At 37.6% G+C, this 19943-nt stretch overlaps 1 protein-coding gene across 1 annotated transcript; it reads right to left on the reverse strand.

Annotated features, from left to right (window-relative positions):
- Nucleotides 1-95: 95 nt before the first annotated feature.
- On the reverse strand, nucleotides 96-18019 carry LOC135109457 (uncharacterized). The gene is made up of 6 exons (XM_064020836.1): nucleotides 17838-18019; nucleotides 15883-16029; nucleotides 15590-15795; nucleotides 15133-15249; nucleotides 735-903; nucleotides 96-366 (listed from the first exon to the last, which is right to left on the reverse strand). Exons 1-6 carry the CDS (start codon nucleotides 18017-18019, stop codon nucleotides 96-98), a joined length of 1092 nt encoding a protein of 363 aa, XP_063876906.1.
- Nucleotides 18020-19943: the final 1924 nt, after the last annotated feature.

The raw sequence follows: 19943 nt of genomic DNA on the forward strand, positions 1-19943 counted from the left end.
ACAAAAGTGACAGTGTTGGATAGAATCAATACATATGTTATGTCTATTTTATTCATACTAATGACAATGTATTTATACTTCTATTATTAGAGTTTTCAGTATTGATTTAAGAAACAGTGTCTAAAACCTGCAAAAGGTCTTATAATAGCCAGGTGTTGTGGAAGAAGAGAAGGCTTCAATGAAATGACCGTTACTGGATCAGAAGGGTAGGCTCTCACGTGATCCATTACACGAAAACGGTCGGGAGTTGGTCCAGACATAGTCCCAAAATCTGCATCCTCTCGCTGTAGCTGGCCCATCATTCCTGTAAAGCTGCCATTTTCTATTCTTCCCCAAGATTGTGCTATTTCTTCCCAGATATTATAACTGCAACCCAAAAGGAAAATAAAAACTAATAATATACTATAAATTATAACAATGAATATTATCGATCTATACACCAAACCAAAGGTCCTCCGTCATCAATAAGAACTGTATTGTTCTTTCCTGCCTACGATTTACCTCACCATTACACCATAAACATATAACAAAAAAACAACTATTCATCATATAGGTGCACTGCATCCGTCATTACAGACACATACGAACACAATGTGAAGTGCAGGATTATTGGTCTTCTGACATTTCACACACACACACATACACACACACACACACACACACACACACACACACACACACACACACACACACACACACACACACACACACACACACATACAAAACAAAAATACCTGAAATTTAGCTTCTTCTCAAACGTAGAAATAAGGTAAGCATCAATGGAAAATCTTGGAGTTACTGTTGTGCCCGGGGTATTGGTGTCTCTTTCATAGTCGATGAATGGGAAAAATTTAATAGATACAATTTTTAGACGTTGACCGTTGAGTGAGTGAAACTGTTCATCTGAAAATCAATACCTTTTAAATGTGTATACCTCTCTCTCTCTCTCTCTCTCTCTCTCTCTCTCTCTCTCTCTCTCTCTCTCTCTCTCTCTCTCTCTCTCTCTCTCTCTCTCTCTCTCTCTCTCTCTCTCTCTCTTATACTTATGATGATAAAACAGCGTTGTAGTCCTTATCATAAAACGGAACCATAAATATCCCCTGCCCAGAGTGTTCTGGCACGATGTATCTCAAGAACATAATATAAAATAAGGGAAATTACAAGAAGTCATCAGGCCTGCATGTGGCAGTCCCTGTATGAAACATTCCTACTCTATTTCAACCTATCATCCCCATCCATACATTTGTCTAATCTTCTTTTAAAACTCCTTAGCAACTAAGCACTAATAACCTGGAGAGGGGACAACAAATGACCACAAGTCAGACTGCTCTTCTGGTATCGTCCCTACGTGTCTTGACATCCCCCTATACTTTTTTCTTCATTAACTTCTGCAACATTAGCTGTCTTAGATCTAATATTCAATTCCTCTACTAAACCTCATCTTTTCCTCATTGAAGCAGAGGTGTACCTCAGGGTTCTGTCCTTTCATCTACTCTCTTCCTATTATTAATCAGTGATCTTCATTACCAAACTTCTTAACTAATTCATTTCTACGCTGATGATAACACTCTGCACTTTTCCAAGTCTTTTCTTAGATGTCCAACCCTTCATGCAGCGAAGCTACAGAACGCCTGACTTCTCATCCCTCTAAAATTTCTGATTCGGGTAGACAATGCCTTAAAAACTCAATTCCTCCATCAATCTATTCGACACAACTTTCCAGACAACTATCCCCTCTTCTTAAACGACACTCAACTGTCTCCCTCTTCTACACTAAACTTTTTCAGTCTGCCCTTTACTTATAATCTAAACTGGAAATTTCCAATGTAATCTTTAGCTATGAAGTTAGTTGTTCTGAGTCGTCTCCGTCAGTTTTTCTAACCATCTGTATTTTCCATTTTCTAACCATCTGTATTTTCCCGTCTCCGTGTCTTGCCTTGCCTTTCCTCACGTACGTCTGACGTGGGCGCTGGTCACCGACTGACTCGAAAGCGTAGAAAGCGATGTGGAACGCGTTCCCACTCTGCCATTATTGGGGGCACAAGAGAGGGGGTGGAGGTGGGGATATAGCAGAGGCAAAACCCCAGAGACATTTTCTCTGCGTGTGAGACAGGGGTGGTGACCTTTGAAGCATATATATATATATATATATATATATATATATATATATATATATATATATATATATATATATATATATATATATATATATATATATATATATATATATATATATATATATATATATATATATATATATATATATATATATATTGTTTTTGTTTTCTAGGACAGATCAGGCTATTTCCCGAGATCCCGGGATTTCTTGTATCAGGTAATTTTTAAACGAAACATAGATTTCACCATACTTGACTTTTCATTCGTAATCGGGCCTTTCACAAATGAGTCCTGAGCCCAATTTTTGAAAGAAATTAATGAAACACTTAATATTAACATAGGTGTGAACATTTTTACGCATCACTCATATTATCCAAGCATTTTTGGTTTACGCTGTGATTTGTATATAAATTGTAAAGTTAACTTATGGGGTAATTAACGTTAATAAAGGACAAATTAAGTATTAGTTAATCCTATAAATAAATTGGGAATTAGAGATGTGCGGATTGTGGGTAGCTTTTGTTCTTACTTGGCGGTTAGGGATCCATGCTCGCTGCTTGGCTCCTGTTGCCGGGAACAGTCGCTAGCCAACCGCCTTTCAAGTCATATCTCCGTCACATTTCAGTCCGCACTTGCAATATATTATAAGCTGTAAAGAACTTAGAAACTCAGAGACCTGTACACCAACAAATAGGCTATCTTTCCTACGACAACACGACCACCCAATGGCTTGGAACGTCCGACTCCAGCCGGCCAGAACCACAACTAAGTTATCCGTTATTTATAATTATATTTAACAATGCTTTCTGTAATTCTATGTTAGCTGGGAAAACATAGGGTGAATGAAGGTCGAAAAAAGTACCCATAATACGAACCTCAAACAAAAGTAAACTCTTCATAGTGACATAAGAAATGTGTTTATGAGCAAAAAATAAATAAATCCGTCAACATATGTCATCGATGGGCGACAATTATCAAATCATAAGGCAAAAAGCATAAAGTTTATAATAATTTCCAGGAATAATGGAATTTCTAACTGAAGATATGTAGTTTATCTTAATATGCAATACAATTGACTTATCTTCAATCGACGGATTTCACATAATAACTACCAGAAGAGCTTACGGGTATAAAGAAAAATCATTATATTTAATGGTTTCAGAAAGACTTTGGGTGTCATGCAGGATGAATAATAACGTTCTTGCAGGGAGAAAGTATTGTATTGCAACATTTTTTTAGATAAAAAAAATGAATAAATAAATAAATAAATAATTAAATAAATAAAATTGCTGCTTTATCTCATTAAGATAGCAGTCTTATAAAATTAACCAGTCAATGTATAGCAGAGAGAGAGAGAGAGAGAGAGAGAGAGAGAGAGAGAGAGAGAGAGAGAGAGAGAGAGAGAGAGAGAGAGAGAGAGGGGGGGATCCCACAGCGTTATGCGGTGAGAAATCTCTGTGCTCCACGAAAATTTGTCTTGCAACAGAAACAAATAACTTCCTTAAAGAGAAATACAAATCACTGTCTTGCGAGGAAGAAATAACTTTGTTACACGAAAGAAAAAAAAACACTCCTGTTGTAGGAATAAGCAACACCATTAAAGAGAAATACACGTGACTGTCTTGCAGACGAAGAAATAATTTTGTTCCACGAAAGAAAAAAAAAAGAAAAAAAAAAGAAAACTGCTCTACAGTAGGAACAAGTATTACCCTTACAGAGAAACACAATTCACTGTTTTGAAAAGGAAGCAATAACTTTTTTTACACGAAAAAAAAAAAAAACTTTCCTATAGAAGGAACAATGAACTCCCTTAAAGAGAAACACAAGTCACTGTCTTGAATGGGGAGAAATAAAAGAGAAATACAAGTCACTGTCTTGAATGGGGAGAAATAAAAGAGAAACACAAGTCACTGTCTAGTAAGAAGTATTCATTACATATCTCCCCTGTCACTTAAATTTCTGCCGATGAAGCATCTACCTTTTCACATTTGGCCAAGGCTCCTGGTATCCATCTGACAGTCGCAGTTTACCGGTTTACCTACAATTCTGCGATGTCTGTCAATTTTTTTTTTTTCTTTTCACTCTCTCTACCTTCCTTATTGAAAAAAACGATAGCATAACACTTCACCATCCTTGCTATTCACGTGCCAAGCATCGGTTAATTTTTGCTTACCGTGGTATCGTGATGTCACGTGCATACTATATGTATATTGTCATTATCTGGATATTCAATAGTGATATATATATATATATATATATATATATATATATATATATATATATATATATATATATATATATATATATATATATATATATATATATATATATATATATATATATATTTTTTTTTTATGAAGGAAGGATACTGGCCAAGGGCAATAAAAATCTAATAAAAAAAATGCCCACTGAAATGCCAGTCCCATAAAAGGGTCAAAGCAGTGGTCAAAAATTGGTGGATAAGTGTCTTGAAACCTCCCTCTTCAAGGAATTCAAGTCATAGGAAGATGGAAATACAGAAGAAGGCAGGGAGTTCCAGAGTTTACCAGAGAAAGGGATGAATGATTCAGAATACTGGTTAACTCTTGCGTTAGAGAGGTGGACAGAATAGGGGTGAGAGAAAGAAGAAAGTCTTGTGCAGCGTGGCCGCGGAAGGAGGGGAGGCATGCAGTTAGCAAGATCAGAAGAGCAGTTGGCATGAAAATAGCGGTAGAAGACAGCTAGATATGCAACATTGCGGCGGTGAGAGAGGGGCTGAAGACAGTCAGTTAGAGGAGAGGAGTTGATGAGACTAAAAGCTTTTGATTCCACCCTGTCTAGAAGAGCAGTATGAGTGGAACCCCCTCAGACATGTGAAGCATACTCCATACATGGACGGATAAGGCCCTTGTACAGAGTTAGCAGCTGGGGGGGTGAGAAAAACTGGCGGAGACGTCTCAGAACACCTAACTTCATAGAAGCTGTTTTAGCTAGAGATGAGATGTGAAGTTTCCAGTTCAGATTATAAGTAAAGGACAGAACGAGGATGTTCAGTGTAGAAGAGGGGGACAGTTGAGTGTCATTGAAGAAGAGGGGATAGTTGTGTGGAAGATTGTGTCGAGTTGATAGATGGAGGAATTAAGTTTTTGAGGCATTGAACAATACCAAGTTTGCTCTGCCCCAATCAGAAATTTTAGAAAGATCAGAAGTCAAGCGTTCTGTGGCTTCCCTGCGTGATATGTTTACCTCCTGAAGGGTTGGACGTCTATGAAAAGACGTGGAAAACTGCAAGGTGGTGTCATCAGCATAGGAGTGGATAGGACAAGAAGTTTGGTTTAGAAGATCATTAATGAATAATAAGAAGAGAGTTGGTGACAGGACAGAACCCTGAGGAACACCACTGTTAATAGATTTAGGAGAAGAACAGTGACCGTCTACCACAGCAGCAATAGAACGGTCAGAAAGGAAACTTGAGATGAAGTTACAGAGAGAAGGATAGAAACCGTAGGAGGGTAGTTTGGAAATCAAAGCTTTGTGCCAGACTCTATCAAAGGCTTTTGATATGTCCAAGGCAACAGCAAAAGTTTCACCAAAGTCTCTAAAAGAGGATGACCAAGACTCAGTAAGGAAAGCCAGAAGATCACCAGTAGAGTGGCCTTGACGGAACCCATACTGGCGATCAGATAGAAGGTTGTGAAGTGATATATGTTTAAGAATCTTCCTGTTGAGGATAGATTCAAAAACTTTAGATAAGTAGGAAATTAAAGCAATAGGACGGTAGTTTGAGGGATTAGAGCGGTCACCCTTTTTAGGAACAGGTTGAATGTAGGCAAACTTCCAGCAAGAAGGAAAGGTAGATGTTGACAGACAGAGCTGAAAGAGTTTGACTAGGCAAGGTGCAAGCACGGAGGCACAGTTTCGGAGAACAATAGGAGGGACCCCATCAGGTCCATAAGCCTTCCGAGGGTTTAAACCAGCGAGGGCATGGAAAACATCATTACGAAGAATTTTAATACGTGGCATGAAGTAGTCAGAAGGTGGAGGAGAGTGAGGAACAAGCCCAGAATCGTCCAAGGTAGAGTTTTTAGCAAAAGTTTGAGCAAAGAGTTCAGCTTTAGAAATAGATGTGATAGCAGTGGTGCCATCTGGTTGAAGTAGAGGAGGGAAAGAAGAAGAAGCAAAGTTATTGGAGATATTTTTGGCTTCATGCCAGAAATCACGAGGGGAGTTAGATCTTGAAAGGTTTTGACATTTTCTGTTAATGAAGGAGTTTTTGGCTAGTTGGAGAACAGACTTGGCATGGTTCCGGGCAGAAATATAAAGTGCATGAGATTCTGGTGATGGAAGGCTTAAGTACCTTATGTGGGCCACCTCTATATCATGTATAGCACGAGAACAAGCTGTGTTAAACCAAGGTTTAGAAGGTTTAGGACGAGAAAAAGAGTGAGGAATGTACGCCTCCATGCCAGACACTATCACCTCTGTTATGCGCTCAGCACACAAAGAAGGGTCTCTGACACAGAAGCAGTAGTCATTTCAAGGAAAATCGGCAAAATACCTCCTCAGGTCCCCCCAACTAACAGAGGCAAAACGCCAGAGGCACCTTCGCTTAGGGGGATCCTGAGGAGGGATTGGAGTGATAGGACAAGATAAAGATATGAGATTGTGATCGGAGGAGCCCAACAGAGAAGAAAGAGTGACAGCATAAGCAGAAGGATTAGAGGTCAGGAAAAGGTCAAGAATGTTGGGCGTATCTCCAAGATGGTCAGGAATACGAATAGGGTGTTGCACCAATTGCTCTAGGTCATGGAGGATAGCAAAGTTGTAGGCTAGTTCACCAGGATGGTCAGTGAAGGGAGAGGAAAGCCAAAGCTGGTGGTGAACATTGAAGTCTCCAAAAATGGAGATCTCCGCAAAAGAGAAGAGGGTCAGAATGTGCTCCACTTTGGAAGTTAAGTAGTCAAAGAATTTCTTATAGTCAGAGGAGTTAGGAGAGAGGTATACAGCACAGATAAATTTAGTATGAGAATGACTCTGTAGTCGTAGCCAGATGGTGGAAAACTCGGAAGATTCAAGAGCGTGGGCACGAGAGCAGGTTAAGTCATTGCGCACATAAACGCAGCATCCAGCTTTGGATCGAAAATGAGGATAGAGAAAGTAGGAGGGAACAGAAAAGGGGCTACTGTCAGTTGCCTCAGACACCTGAGTTTCAGTGAAGAAAAGAAGATGAGGTTTAGAAGAGGAGAGGTGGTGTTCTACAGATTGAAAATTAGATCTTAGATCGCGAATGTTGCAGAAGTTAATGAAGAAAAAGTTGAGGGGGGTGGCAAGACACTTAGGGTCGTCGACGGAAAGGCAGTCCAACCTGGGGACATTTATGGTCCCCTCCCCAGATGGGGACTCCGAGGCTGGTGTAGGAGTCGCCATGATTTTAAAATTTTTGAGTGAAGGGTGTGTGTGTTATTAGGTGCTTGTAGTTTTGTGTGGAGGAAGAGAGTTGTCTTTAGAGGGCTGGTTGTGACTACCCCCTTGTGTTGTGAGACACAAAGGGAAACGTTCAGTGAGGTCACAGCTGGGTTTAATGATAAGTTCACAGCACCCCCTGAACAGTGCTTTAGACCTCACTGGGAGTAATTATCGTTTCGGCAGGTGTCTACTGCCTCCTCCTTTCGAGGAGATTTGCCTACATTCAACCTGTACCTAAAAAGGGTAACCGTTCTAATCCCTCAAACTACCGTCCTATTGCTTTAATTTCTTGCCTATCTAAAGTTTTTGAATCTATCCTCAACAGGAAGATTCTTAAACATCTATCACTTCACAACCTTCTTTCTGATCGCCAGTATGAGTTCCGTCAAGGCCGCTCTACTGGTGATCTTCTGGCTTTCCTTACTGAGTCTTGGTCATCCTCTTTTAGAGATTTTGGTGAAACTTTTGCTGTTGCCTTGGACATATCAAAAACTTTTGATATAGTCTGGCACAAAGCTTTGATTTCCAAACTACCATCCTACGGTTTCTATCCTTCTTTCTGTAACTTCATCAAAAGTTTCCTTTCTGACCGTTCTATTGCTGCTGTGGTAGACGGTCACTGTTCTTCTCCTAAATCTATTAACAGTGGTGTTCCTCAGTGTTCTGTCCTGTCACCCACTCTCTTCTTATTATTCATTATTAATCTTCTAAACCAAACTTCTTGTCCTATCCACTCCTACGCTGATGATACCACCCTGCACTTTTCCACGTCTTTTCATAGACGTCTAACCCTTCAGGAGATAAACATAATACGCAGGAAAGCCACAGAACGCTTGACTTCTGATCTTTCTAAAATTTCTGATTGGGGCAGAGCAAACTTGTTATTGTTCAATGCCTCAGAAACTCAATTCCTCCATCTATCAACTCGACACAACCTTCCAGGCAACTATTCCCTCTTCTTCACTGACACTCAACTCTTCTACACTGAACATCCTCGGTCTGTCTTTTACTTATAATGTGACCTGGAAACTTCACATCTCATCTCTAGTTAAAACAGCTTCTATGAAGTTAGGTGTTCTGAGACGTCTCCGCCGGTTTTTCTCACCCCCCCAGCTGTTAACTCTGTACAAGGGCCTTATCCGTCCATGTATGGAGTATGCTTCACATGTCTGAGGGGGTTCCACTCATACTGCTCTTCTAGGCAGAGTGGAATCAAAAGCTTTTCGTCTCATCATCTCCTCTAACTGACTGTCTTCAGCCTCTCTCTCACTGCCGCAATGTTGTATATCTAGCTGTCTTCTACCGCTATTTTCATGCTAACTGCTCTTCTGATCTTGCTAACTGCATGCCTCCCATGGGGGAGCTTGAGGAGGCATTGGAGCGATAGGACAAGATACAGATATGAGATTATGATCGGAGGAGCCCAACAGAAATGGGAAGGTAACAGCGTAAGCAGATAGATTAGAGGTTAGGAAAAGAACAAGAATGTTGGGCGTATCTACAAGACGGTCAGGGACACAAGCAGTGCGTTACACCAATTGCTCTAGGTCGTGGAGGATTGCAGAGTTGAAGGCTAGTTCATCAGGATGGTCAGTGAAGGGAGAGGAAAGCCAAAGCTGGTGGTGAACATTGAAGTCTCTAAGAATGGAGATCTCTGCAAAAGGGAAGAGAGTCAGAATGTGCTCCACTTTGGAAATTAAGTAGTCAAAGAATTTCTTATGGTCAGAGGAGTTAGTTGACAGGTATACAGCACAGATAAATTTTGTTTGAGAGTGTCTCTGTAGTCGTAATCAGATGGTAGAAAACTCAGATGATTCAAGAGCTTGAGCACCCGAACAGGTTAAGTTATTGCGCACATAAACGCAACATCCACCTTTGGATTGAAAATGAGGGAAGAGCAAGTAGGAAGGAACAAAAAAGGGACTAATGTCAATTGCCTCAGACACCTGTGTTTCAGTGAGAAAAAAAATGATGAGGTAGAGTACAGGAGAGGTGATGTTGTACAAATTGAAAATTGGATCTAGGACCGCGAATGTTGCAGAAGTTAATGAAGAAAAAGGTTGAGGGGGGGGGCGGTGTGAGGACACTTGGGGTCGATACCTGAAGAGCAGTCAGACCTGGGGACATTTGTGGTCCCCTCCCAAGATGTAAGAATCGCCATGATAATTTTGAATTTTGAGTGAAGGGTGTGTGTAATAAGGTGCATGTAGTTTTGTATGAAGGAAGATAGTTATCTCTTTTATACAATATACAATATATATATATATATATATATATATATATATATATATATATATATATATATATATATATATATATATATATATATATATATATATATATATATATATATATATATATATATATATATATATATATATATATATATATATATATATATATATATATATATATATATATATATATATATATATATATATATATATATATATATATATATATATATATATATATATACTTTTCTTCTTTTATTTTTTTATGTAGGAGGAGCACCAGCCAGGGGCAACAAAAATCCAATAAAAAAAAAAAAAGCCTACTGAAATACCAGTCCCCAAATAGGGTGCAAAGCGGTATTCAAAGATACGTGTCTTGAAACCTGCTCTTGAAGGAATTCAAGTCATAGAAAGGTGGAGGTACAGAAGCAGGCAGGGAGCTCCAGAGTTTACCAGAGAAAGGGATGAGGGATTGAGGATACTGAATAATTCTTGCATTAGAGAGGTGGACAGAATAGGTGTGAGAGAAACAAGAATGTCTTGCTCAGCGAAGCCGCAGGAGGATGGGAGACAAGCAGTTAAGAAGACCAGAAGAGCAGTAGCATGAAATTAGCGTTAGAAAATACCTAGTTATACAGCTTTGCGGCGATGAAAAAGAGTCTGAACACAGTCAGTTAGAAGCGAGGACAAAAAGCTTTTTCATCCACCCTGCCTAAAGAAGCATACTCCATACATGGGCGCCCTTGTACAGAGTTAGCAACTGGGGTAGTGAGAAAAAGTGGTAGAGATGTCTCACAACTTCATAGAAGCTATTTTAGCAAGGGACGAGATATGAAGTTTCTACTGTAGATTATAAGAATAGGATAGACCGAGGATGTTCGGTGAAGAAAACGGGAACAGTTGAGTGTAACTGAAGAAGAGTGGATAATTGTTTGGAAGGTTGTGTCAATTTCATTGATGGAAGAATTTAATTTTAATGGCATTGAGCATAACCAAGTTTGCTCTGGTCCAATGAGAAATTTTAGTGATCAGGAGTTAGGCGTTCTGTGGCTTCCCTGTATATATATATATATATATATATATATATATATATATATATATATATATATATATATATATATATATATATATATATATATATATATATATATATATATATATATATATAACCCAAATAAGGGTGACCCCTATTTGGTGACTTTTGAATTTCAACTGGGACGGGCAGCCAGGATGTTCTGGCTCAAAAAACACGGTATTTAATATATTTTTGAAAATATTCATATTTAGATGTCGCTCAATGAGCTTAATATTTTTTTTTTTTTTTTTTTCACAATTATGGTACTATGATTTTGAGTTGATTATATTTTGGCTGATATATTAAGAAGCCTATTCAACCCAATAGAAAAAACAACTTATGCAGAAAAAAAATAATAAAATAAAATAAATAAGTAAATATAAGCAAAACAAGACGCAGCACTGACTCTGTATGTCACATTATTGGAAATAAATAAGGAAATAAATGAATAAGGTGTAGCACCCACTCTTGTATGTCACATGATCTACATAAAACATACATATGATATATGATATTATATAAATAAGACTAAGGAAATTAATAGAAATAATTGGAAAAAATATATACATATTGTGTATTATATTTTATTTTTTCCTTCTTGAACTGTTTATTTATATTTATTGCCTATAGTAATACATTTTATGTTCTAGCAGCAACGTTTCATTAGTGTCATAAAAATCAAACAGAATATGGGAATAGCCAACCATTTACTCGCTCCCACCCCCCTATGTCATGGTAGCTAGTTCCCTGGGTGATACTTTGAGAGGTAGATGCATAGTCGCTTCCCTCTCTACTATATACAGTTCTAGAGTGCAGCGTAGACAATGTGTTTTTTTTTTTCTTTTAGTTACGCTGGTACCATGGCGTCTGAAACCAGAGCTATGGTAAGTGTCTATCTACTTGATTCAGTCGAGTCTTCCATCATGGGGAGCATCCTGCCAATAGGCAAACAGGTGCTTCAATACTATGTCAACCTCCATTTTAACCAGAAGATGACGACAAAGGAAGCAACGGCGGAAACTGTGAGTGACTACCTTCGGAGATCGAGCATGTATTTCAGTGCAAAAAGTGCAGCGAGCAAGGAAGTTATGCAGCTACATGATAACTGGAAAAGTCTAAAGAAGACCAAAAACAGGCAAACAGAAAATAAAAGATGAACGAGAATGATTTCCTTTTGTCCCTTGATCGCCTCTTTGACATTAATGTGATGTCAATGATTACAATCGCCGAGGATCGGAGAGCTTCTACAAGCCCAGAGGGAGGAGGTGCGCCATTGCACAATGGTAACAACACGGGACATAACTCCTGCACGTCGAGAAGTACAACAGCGAAGGGATGAAGAGAAGGAAGAATAGCGAATGAAGCGCTCTCAATCTGAAAGGCATACACACTGGAAGAAATCACTGAACTCTCATCCAGCTCTACATCAAGTTCCAGTAGTTCCAATCCCACACACTCCTCTTTTCAGTGTCATGGTGCAGAAGTGGATATTAATGGCTGTGTTGCAGGGCCATTATCAATCATCTTAACCCCAATAAAGCGCACCAGGAGTTCATATATTTGCAGCAGCTACAAGAAGTCTTGGTCATGATCCCAAAGAGTTGGTGTTAAATTGCGAGTCATCCCGGAGAGACCGGATGAAGTTTCGCGCAAAAGCCGCAAAAAAAAAAAAAAAAAAAAAAAATCCTTCATGCCTTTGGTGTCGTTGATTCTGCACTAGGCTGGCAAAATGGTGCAGACACCGGCAGGTGGTGCTTCAACTATAGCCGACCGACTTGCTGTTCTGGTATCAGGACATGGCGTTGCAAAGCTATTGGGAGTACTAGTCCTTCCCAGTGGCACTGGACATGCAATGGACGATGCTGTGATGACTTTTCTTGAGGGCTGGAGAGTAACAGATCGCATTTCTGCCCTATCCTTTGACACCACATCTAACACAGAGATTTCGGCAGGGGCATGTATCATAATCGAACAACGGCTCAAACGAAGAGTTCTTCATCTTGCTTGTTGTCACCACATCATGGAACTGGTGTGCGAGAAAGCATTTACAGCATGCATCGCACCTTCCTCTGGGCCTGATATTGCTCTCCTCAAGCGATTTCAGACCAAGTGGAAGTACTTGGACAAATTTTTGCCTCAGCCGTTTATGGACAAAGACATGCCGCCACATCTTGAGCGTTGCGATGACTTCATCATTGAGAACACACGCCTCGTGACAACTACAGGGATCTACTAGAGCTGTCCGTAATTATCTTGGGTGGACAGCCGAAGCTTGGGAACAGGATATTGCGTCCTGGTGCCCTCCACCGTGCCCGCTGGAGGGCAAAAATCATCTATGCCATTAAGATTTTCCTGTTCCGAGATTCAGAGCAATTCCACCTCACTGCAAGCGGAAAATCTCGAGTTCAACCTATAAGCAATGTCGTAGGAAAGATAGCCTATTTGTTGGTGTACAGGTCTCTGAGTTTCTAAGTTCTTAACAGCTTATAATATATTGCAAGTGCGGACTGAAATGTGACGAAGATATGACTTGAAAGGCGGTTGGCTAGCGACTGTTCCCGGCAACAGGAGCCAAGCAGCGAGCATGGATCCCTAACCGCCAAGTAAGAACAAAAGCTACCCACAATTCGCACATCTCTAATTCCCGATTTATTTATAGAATTAACTAATACTTAATTTGTCCTTTATTAACGTTAATTACCCCATAAGTTAACTTTACAATTTATAAACAAATCACAGCGTAAACCAAAAATGCTTAGATAATATGAGTGATGCGTGAAAATGTTCACACCTATGTTAATATTAATTATTTCATTAATTTCTTCCAAAAATTGGGCTCAGGACTCATTTGTGAAAGGCCCGATTACGAATGAAAAGTCAAGTATGGTGAAATCTACGTTTCGTTTAAAAATTACCTGATACAGGAAATCCAGGGATCTTGGGAAATAGCCTGATTAGTCCTACCAAACAAAAACAATATATATATATATATATATATATATATATATATATATATATATATATATATATATATATATATATATATATATATATATATATATATATATATATATATATATATATATATGCTTCAAAGGTCGCCACCCCTGTCTCACACGCAGAGAAAATGTAAAACTATAGACTTCTCCAAATTGTTGAAAAGGTTTCATACATACACTTGGTAGGGAGAAACAGATAAGACTAACGCCACATAGAAGCTTTAATATTCTGGGAGCAACCCTCCATAGTAAAAACCACCCATGCTCACAGAATACTATAGCACTTCGATCTGAGTTCAACTCATCTCAAATATTTCAAAAGACTGACCTTGCCCCCTTAAAATTGACAGGTCAGGAGATAAAGAGATTATTGAACATGAAGCCATACATAACAAATCAATCATCTGGTTAGGAAAATGCACAAGACCAGTCGTATTTAAATAAAAACACAAGACATGTAGTCAACTCGACGTAAACACATAGGACACGATAAAGTAAAGCAATGACATTAGAAGGACGAATATACATAAACAATGAGGTGGCGGTTAGCACACTCTAAACAGCGAGAGAAGTGAAGCGTGGCATCAGGTTTATAACATCAGCCAATACAAGATACAGAACCGTGAAGTATATATTTAGTGATGAACCCCTTACCCAAAAGCACCGACTTGAACCACGGTTACTTAACTGGCCAGCTCTCACAACACGTACATCTTCCCTCTACGACAAACCACGGCCAATTACTGGAAGAGAGCGAAATGAAGAGCTCTCACTCTGGCTGGTCTACATGATAAGGGGAGGGAGGATGGATAATGAAGAAACCTTACACCGCGGGCCTCTCTGACTACCTCCCTCAATAAATCACTGTGCTCCTATTTTAGGGGCAAGCTGGGGTTATATTTTGTTCTTTTCTTTTAATATAAATTTCAAATTGCCACATTAACGAGAAAGGCTGGAAATAAAAAAATAAATAAAAAAAGAACTGATCAGGCCAGCAAGAACTTACTGTAAATACACACACTCAGCGGGCATGACTCACTCAACTATCCCTTCCCCCACACAACTCACAATTCCCCCTGACATCAGGACTCCCCCTTTTAACAATATATATATATATATATATATATATATATATATATATATATATATATATATATATATATATATATATATATATATATATATATATATATATATATATATATATATATATATATATATATATATATATATATATATATATATATATATATATATATACCATAAGGAAGATAAACATCATCTTGCCAACTCTCTGAAGAGACACGTGAACGACCAATAAAATGGAATCCTATTTCACTGTTGTTGCAGTGCAGACATCGACGATACACAGTCACTTCTGTGTAAATGAATGTGTGTAGTCAGATTAGTTTGTTGTTACAATCACCTGAAATAAAATGTCCTAATAATTAGAACCATTGTAATAAAAAATATATATATTATTATACAATGAACACTGAAACAGAGGGTGATGTATTACACTTCACCCTTAATTTCAGAAAATTTCACCTTAGTTGATAAATTACCCCACTCTCACGCACTTACGGTAAATCTATTTATCTATTTTCACACACACACACACACACTCTCTCTCTCTCTCTCTCTCTCTCTCTCTCTCTCTCTCTCTCTCTCTCTCTCTCTCTCTCTCTCTCTCTCTCACACACACACACACACATGACCTGTTGCTTTTTCAATCGCATGAAGTTTTATGTTTTGCGGAAGTGTTGTAATTTTGGGACTGCTGTGATCGTGAATAGCGAGGTAGACTGCATGAACGGTGTTTCGAAAGGTGGAGTGAAGGAAGACGGTTCTCATTGTTGTTTTTCTTCCAATTATCGTCACGCGCGCATGCGGAAACTTCCAAAGCCCCGCTCGTTCCAGTAATCTTCAAAAGATCAAGAGTTATTTATTAAATAAATGGCTATGAAGGTACTGGGCAGATATGCACGACGCTGTCAAGCCCATGAAATACCTGAGCATTTCGGAGACTATTTTCATTTTTTTCCCAATATGAAGGATAAGTCCTCTGCATGCAGACATCAAGTCCCCATACAAAGCTTTGAAAAATAGTTTTTCGTCCACCGAATTCGTCATCATCACCATTCCTTTTGATATTTGACTGAAAATCAAAAGAAAAGAGATATGCATTTATAATGGTAAACAAATACAAAGGTTCATAAAAGCTGAATATTTGCATTTTCTGTCAATAAATCACACAGCTTATCATATATATATATATATATATATATATATATATATATATATATATATATATATATATATATATATATATATATATATATATATATATATATATATATATATATATATATATATATATATATATATATATATATATATATATATATATATATGTGTATGCTCGTGCGCACACACGCACGCACACACACACACACACACACACACACACACACACACACACACACACACACACACACACACACACACACACACACACACACACACACACACACACACACACACACACACACACACACACACACACACACACACACACACACACAGGAGGCCTCAGGCAAGGTCAGAATTCTTTGGGAGGAATGCTTTGCAGTGCAGCCCCGCACGCTACCCTTATCCCCTTATCCCCTCTCTACAAAAAAACAAGGTCAGATCGATCAAAGGAGACACGGCCTCACTCGCGGTCCCATATAGGTACCCATATAGATCACTCTGAAAAAAAAAAGTTTTGAAAAAAAAAAAAACGAACTGATTACAGAGGCTGGATGGAATTTGATCACTTTATAAGGGAGGGCAATTTTTCTTCTATATTAGATATAAATTTTAACTCTGGAGACAAAGGAAAAATTTAAAGGCAATGAGGGTGAGTGATTAATATATAACTCTTGTGCAAAACGGAGTGGGCATAAACTGTCGTACTTCAGGCAGCCTCTGTCTTTCTCTATCTCTTGCTCTCTCAGTTCTCCTTCACTCCCGCAAGCTACCCATGTCCCCTCTCTCTACAAAACACAATGCTAGACAGAACAAGAGAGACAGCCTCACCCGCGCGCTCAGAGGCGTCGGTTATGTCACGTGACAAAGAGGAGGGTTTAAAATGGGTGATAGATGGGTAGAAGGAAGCCAGCATGTACTCCACCTCCACCCATACACAAGCTTACTCTGAAAAGACTACAGTCTTGCAATAAGTAAATTAATAAGTAAATAAATACATAAATAATATTAATAATAATAATAATAATAATAATAATAATAATAATAATAATAATAATAATAATAATAATAATTATTATTATTATTATTATTATTATTATTATTATTATTATTATTATTATTATTATTATTATTATTATTATTAATATTATTATTTTATTATTATCATTATTACAGAGACTGTATGGAATTTGATCACTTTATAAGGGGAGTCAATTCTTCTATATTAAATATCAATCTTAACTCTGAGGGAAAAAGGAAAGTAGGCGAAAATTTGAGGGAGATCAGGGCGAGTGATTAATATTTCACTCTTATGGAAAACATAGTAGGATCGGGGATAAACTATCCTACTTCAGGCACCTTTTGTCTTTCTCTCTCTCTCTCTCTCTCTCTCTCTCTCTCTCTCTCTCTCTCTCTCTCTCTCTCTCTCTCTCTCTCTCTCTCTCTCTCTCTCTCTCTCTCTTCACTCCTTATAGCAATATATATATATATATATATATATATATATATATATATATATATATATATATATATATATATATATATATATATATATATATATATATATATATATATATATATATATATATATATATATATATATATATATATATATATATATATATATATATATATATATATATATATATATATATATATATATATATATATATATATATATATATATAATACTATTTATTTATTTATTTATTATACCTTCCAACGAGAGACTGCATGGACAATTGATGCTGTTTCGGGATAAGCATTACCACATGACAATTAGTAAGCTGCGTCTTCGCAATGTGGCTGAGCATTTGGTTACCAAGGTCTTCATTCCCATTTTGTCCGATGACGGCAGCAGAGAACCACAATAAGTAGATCACATTCAACTTCTTCATTTCCTCTACACGTAATGAGAAAAAAAAAAAGAAAAATAATGATAATGTTATTAAAAATGAGAATCATTATCGAAATATGTAATGTAATGAACCTCTTTCAAAAACAAAATAAATGAAAAAAAAAGCATGAGCTCAGGTTCGAATCACGTGCTAGGTCAGGAAGTGAGTGAGCGAGTGAGGGATGGAGGGTTAAAACGTATCTTTTTTTTTTTTTTCTAATTTCACAGTCAAATTCTTGTTCTTCAAAGAAGAGGTATGAACAGGGTCAAAACAGAAAGCTAGGAATTTTATTTTTCTTTCTTGAGCGAAATACTGTTAATTAGGTTGCAAATGCAAATACTCCATGAAAGTATTTGTAATTGTATTAATGAACTTTTTTTTATTTTAGAAATACATTATTGAAACTCGACACAACATTGTGCACAAGATATTTTATGGCAACCAATGACATGAATGGTGTCAGCCATAAAAGAATATTTAGAAAACACCATTCTGCGATATTTGTGACTGCTATTCCTGTCGTATGCCAAAACCAAAGTAATCAAAATATACGATGCAATGTCAAAGGTATCACACAGACGCACACACACACACACGCGTATATATATATATATATATATATATATATATATATATATATATATATATATATATATATATATATATATATATATATATATATATATATATATATATATATATATATATATATATATATATATATATATATATATATATATATATATATATATATATATATATATATATATATATATATATATATATATATATATATATATATATTGTTATTTATAGTGAGAAAAATATAGAAGTAACAGAAGAGAGAAAAAGAGAGAGACGAGGAGAGAGCGAATAGCAGACTGGATAAGATTGCGGATAGACGCGGTGTGCCTGCACTGGGACAGTTAGAGAGTATCAATCTATATTTAACGGGTGAGATTATTTCATGTTGCATTATTATATTGAATACTAATTTGGCCCTACGGCAGACCAGTATCTGAACAACATTAAATTGTATTTTAAGGGCGCGTCGGGGACATGGTGTGTGTCTGCTGCTGCTGCAGGTGGAAAAGTGATTTCACTTGCAGTCTGTGTTGTCTGACTGTCCATATTTGCGCCTGTATTCTGTTCTTTCTCTCCCCCTTTGTCTAACTAAGTGCTGTTTCTGGTTGTGGGTCTACTCTATATTTGAGTGTCATGAATGTTGTGTGTGGTGTTTGTTAAATGCTACTGATATTGATCCCACTGTCGTAAGTGGGCTAAACCAAAGTATTGTATAACTGTAAGGTCTACTTACAATCTTATCGAAGGTGGGGGTCTTTCTTCTGGAAGATTTTAGATACACTTCTCTCTGGTTCAGTGTGCATAATATTTCTGCTGAACAGTGGGGTTGAATTAGTTAGCGTGGGCGGTTTGTCCATTGGGGTATAACCCTCACCATGTATGTGCACTGCCTCTACTGTCTGCGCCATAAAACGTGGCTCATTGCTTCTTTCAAGCTTGGAGGGATAAGTTGTCGTTTGTTACACTCCTTTATCGGTGGAGGGTTAAACCGAGTAGCGTCCTCAAAGATCTGATAGTTGTAGATGACCAGTAGGTGTCTGAATTCGTTGTATTTGTGCCGTGCACTAAGCAACGTAGGAGGTAGCTTAGGGAAACTGACTCGAGTCAGTGGCAGCTGTGAGAGCGGCTGAAGCTGGTTGTAACAGAGTTGGCGACCTCCCTATGATTAGCTGAAAGCTCTAGTGATCAGTGTTGTATGTCTATTTGTCATTGTGTCAGTATCCAGAATAAGCTTTGGAAGAAGTGGCTGATAGCAGGATAAGACACAAAGTCCAATAAATGGTGTTTCAGGCTGGATTAGCCCTACCCACAGTATGTATTGGTTGATTTTTGCATATAG

This window comes from Scylla paramamosain, chromosome 19, assembly GCF_035594125.1.
Source record: "Scylla paramamosain isolate STU-SP2022 chromosome 19, ASM3559412v1, whole genome shotgun sequence".
Taxonomy (NCBI): Eukaryota; Metazoa; Arthropoda; class Malacostraca; order Decapoda; family Portunidae; genus Scylla; species Scylla paramamosain.